The sequence below is a fragment of the Suncus etruscus genome, chromosome 18 (assembly GCF_024139225.1).
Source record: "Suncus etruscus isolate mSunEtr1 chromosome 18, mSunEtr1.pri.cur, whole genome shotgun sequence".
NCBI classification, from domain to species: domain Eukaryota; kingdom Metazoa; phylum Chordata; class Mammalia; order Eulipotyphla; family Soricidae; genus Suncus; species Suncus etruscus.
Genome location: NC_064865.1, coordinates 58,675,450 through 58,678,609, shown reverse-complemented (window position 1 = coordinate 58,678,609; position 3,160 = coordinate 58,675,450). Strand labels below are relative to the sequence as shown.

The following is a 3,160-nucleotide window of genomic DNA, read 5'->3' as shown; positions in this document are numbered from 1 at the left end:
ACATGCCTGAATGGAACCTAAAGGTATCAGTAGAATATTACTAAACTCTGAATGGTTAGTGTTGCTAAAATCAGAGCATTTTCTTTAATGTTTAGTCATTATATAATATCTGTCATGAATATGTAATTAGGACAATGAATTAGGAATGTCATACCTATTCTTTTCCATTGCCAGTGCAAAAATTATGAGGGGGTCAAAGTTACATTGACATATATTTTATTAAACTTGATTTATGTTCACATGTGATTTTGTGGGTTAAACTATAGAGAAAAGACATCTCTGTAGCCCAAAGTATGAATATTTTAATTTCTCAGGGAGCACATAAATAAAAGGGTTTTATCAACCATAACATCACTAACAATAAATTTTATTTATTTTTATTTAAGCACCATTGTTAGAAGGCTGTTCATACTATAGTTTTTGTCACAGATAAAGTTGTTCATAGGCAAGTTTCAGTCATCAGTGCACATTTCTTATCACCAACATCAATTTGCCTAGCACCCTCCCAGATGCCCTCTTGCCTCCCATCTACCCTCCCCTACCTGGCTCTGGGGCAGAGAATTTATTTTCCTTTCTCTCACTCTTTTCTTTTTGACATTGAAGTCAGCACTACTGCTTATAAGTGGGTGCCATGAATATACCTTTCATATTAGACCTTTCTCTAACTGCACTCGCTGCATTTTGTGTGGCAAGATTTCTACCATAGACTGGTCCTCCTAATGCTCATCTCCATTGTAGCTGGATATTATCTCCCAATGTCTTTATTTTCCTTATATTCCACAGAAGAATGAGATTATTCTATGTTTATTCCTCTCCCTCTGACTCATTTACTTCAGCGTAAAAGAAATTTTAATCTATCAAGGCCAGAGTGATAGTACAGTAGGTAGGGAGCTTGCCTTGAATGCAGCTGATACTGGTTATATCCCTAACATCCCAAATGATTCCCCAAGCACAATAGGAATGATCCCTATTTAAGACCATTAGGTGTGTCCTAAAATAATCAATCGATCAGATATATTAATGTTAGCTATTATATATTGAATTTTCTCGGAATTAAGAGTGAATATAAGTAAATGCTTCTTTTCTTCAATGAAAAATCTTTCTTACAGCTGACTTGATGGCTTTATTTCTCAGACTATAGATCACTGGATTGAAGGTTGGAGGTACTACAGTATACATGATAGTGAGGAAAATGTCCAAATCAGTCGGAGAGTCAGAATGAGGCTTAAAGTATTCAAAGGCACCTGTAGAAAGAAATAATATGACAACAGCGAGGTGGGGGAGGCAGGTGGAAAAGGCCTTGGCTCTGCCTTCTGCAGATGGCATCCTCAGCACAGAGGAAAATATGTGCATATAGGAGAATCCAATAAAGAAGAAACAAAGAAATGACAGCAAAGATGTGAAGAGAGTGACACCAACCTCAGGAAGATAGTCATTGGCGCAGGAGAGTTTCAGGATCTGGGGGATGTCACAGAAGAACTGGTGGATGATCCGGGGGGCACAGAAGCGGATGGAGAAAGTCGCTGCTGTGTGCATGACTCCAGAGATGGCCCCACTGACCCAGACTCCGATTACTCCATAGACACAGGTTTTGACATCCATGATGATGTCATAGCGCAGTGGAAGGCAGATGGCCACATAGCGGTCATAGGACATCATTGTGAGCATGGCCATTTCAGTACAACCACAAGCAATGAAAGCAAAGCACTGTATCATGCATTCCCAGAGGGAAATAATTTCACTCTGCATGTAAGAGTTGTAAATGAACTTTGGTACTGTTACAGAAATATAGCAGAAATCCAAAAAGGAGAGATGCTTCAGGAAGAAGTACATGGGGGAGTTGAGACTCTCGTCCATGGAAGTGATGGTGATGATGAGGATGTTACCAGTTAAAAAGAACATGTATAAGCCTAAGAACAGAGAAGCATACATGATTTCTAACTCAGGTTTGACGGAAAAGCCAAGGAGAAGAAACCTACTCAGAGTGAAGTTCGCCATAATCTTGGACTTCGGAGTGTCGCTAACTGCAGAGCAAAATGGAATCTGTTGAATAGAAATTTTTGCAACGTAAGTTTAAGCTTCAAAGCTTGAAAAATATATCAGGATAAACATCTTATCTGCATAAAAATGAAAAGGTTTCATATATTTATATCCATCTCTAGAAATTTAGTTACCTTGAGTACATTTTTTAGATATTGGTTATAAAAATTATGAATTTTCACATTGACATTTCAATTTTACAAGTAGTAAAAGTTTAGGATATTGGGACATAAGTTAAAAAGAATCAAGGTATAGCAGACAGGGGCATAGTAAAAGAGACTGTTAAGTAACATGGTTTGGATGACTCAGATCTTCTTTCCTTTTTTTTTTAACTGATGATTTTGTATTTCTAGGTTGTTGGTTTTCAGACCTCACCTAGTGGTGCTAAGGAATATTCCCATTTCTGTGTCAGGGGCAACTGCATGAAAAGCATTTACTTAACCTACATTTGTATTTAATACCAATGTACCAAAGAACCAGTAAGCCCTGCAGGGTCAATCTACAAGGAAACAGAGCCTCTTATCGTCCCAGGTCAGACATAAGAATATTAATGTCCCTTTTGGGATTAAGACATCAGTAATCAGAAGCTCACCGCCTGTAACTGCTGCAGAATGGCAGTTGGCCTGAGTGGCTATATAAAGTCACAGTTGAAGTGTTTGTACTCTGCTGAATTGATCCTGCTGCATTGTCACTGTTCAATTGCTGCAGAAACTGTTTACAGGAGTCCTGTCTTCTGTTTCCTTTTTCTGCCTCTCTGGGCCTAAGCTTAGAGCACTTCCTGACAGGATCTAGTTATTTTAGTCTTAAGAACCCTCTAGGAAAATAATCTCGGGACTCTAGCTCTATTTTAGAAGACTGGTTCACAGCATATCAAGAGAGGGAACTCAGGGTTCCCTGGGCACCTGTGGGTAGATAGTTTCTTTCCCCCTGATTAAAAATAATTCAGATAAAAATAAAAGCATAGGGGCAGGAGTAATAACTCAGTGGTAGTGAGTTTGCCTTTCATACAACTGATCCAGGATGGACCTAGGTTTGATTCCTGGAATCCCATATGGTCCCCCAAGCCAGGAATAATTTCTGAGTGCAGAGCCAGGAGTAACCCCTGAGTATGTGGCCCAAA

General features: G+C 39.0%; 1 protein-coding gene across 1 annotated transcript; it reads right to left on the bottom strand.

Moving 5' to 3' along the window:
- Positions 1-1,086: 1,086 nt before the first annotated feature.
- On the bottom strand, positions 1,087-1,998 carry LOC125995942 (olfactory receptor 14J1-like). The gene has a single exon (XM_049764890.1). It carries the CDS (start codon positions 1,996-1,998, stop codon positions 1,087-1,089), a length of 912 nt encoding a protein of 303 aa, XP_049620847.1.
- Between the last annotated feature and the right edge of the window lie 1,162 nt (positions 1,999-3,160).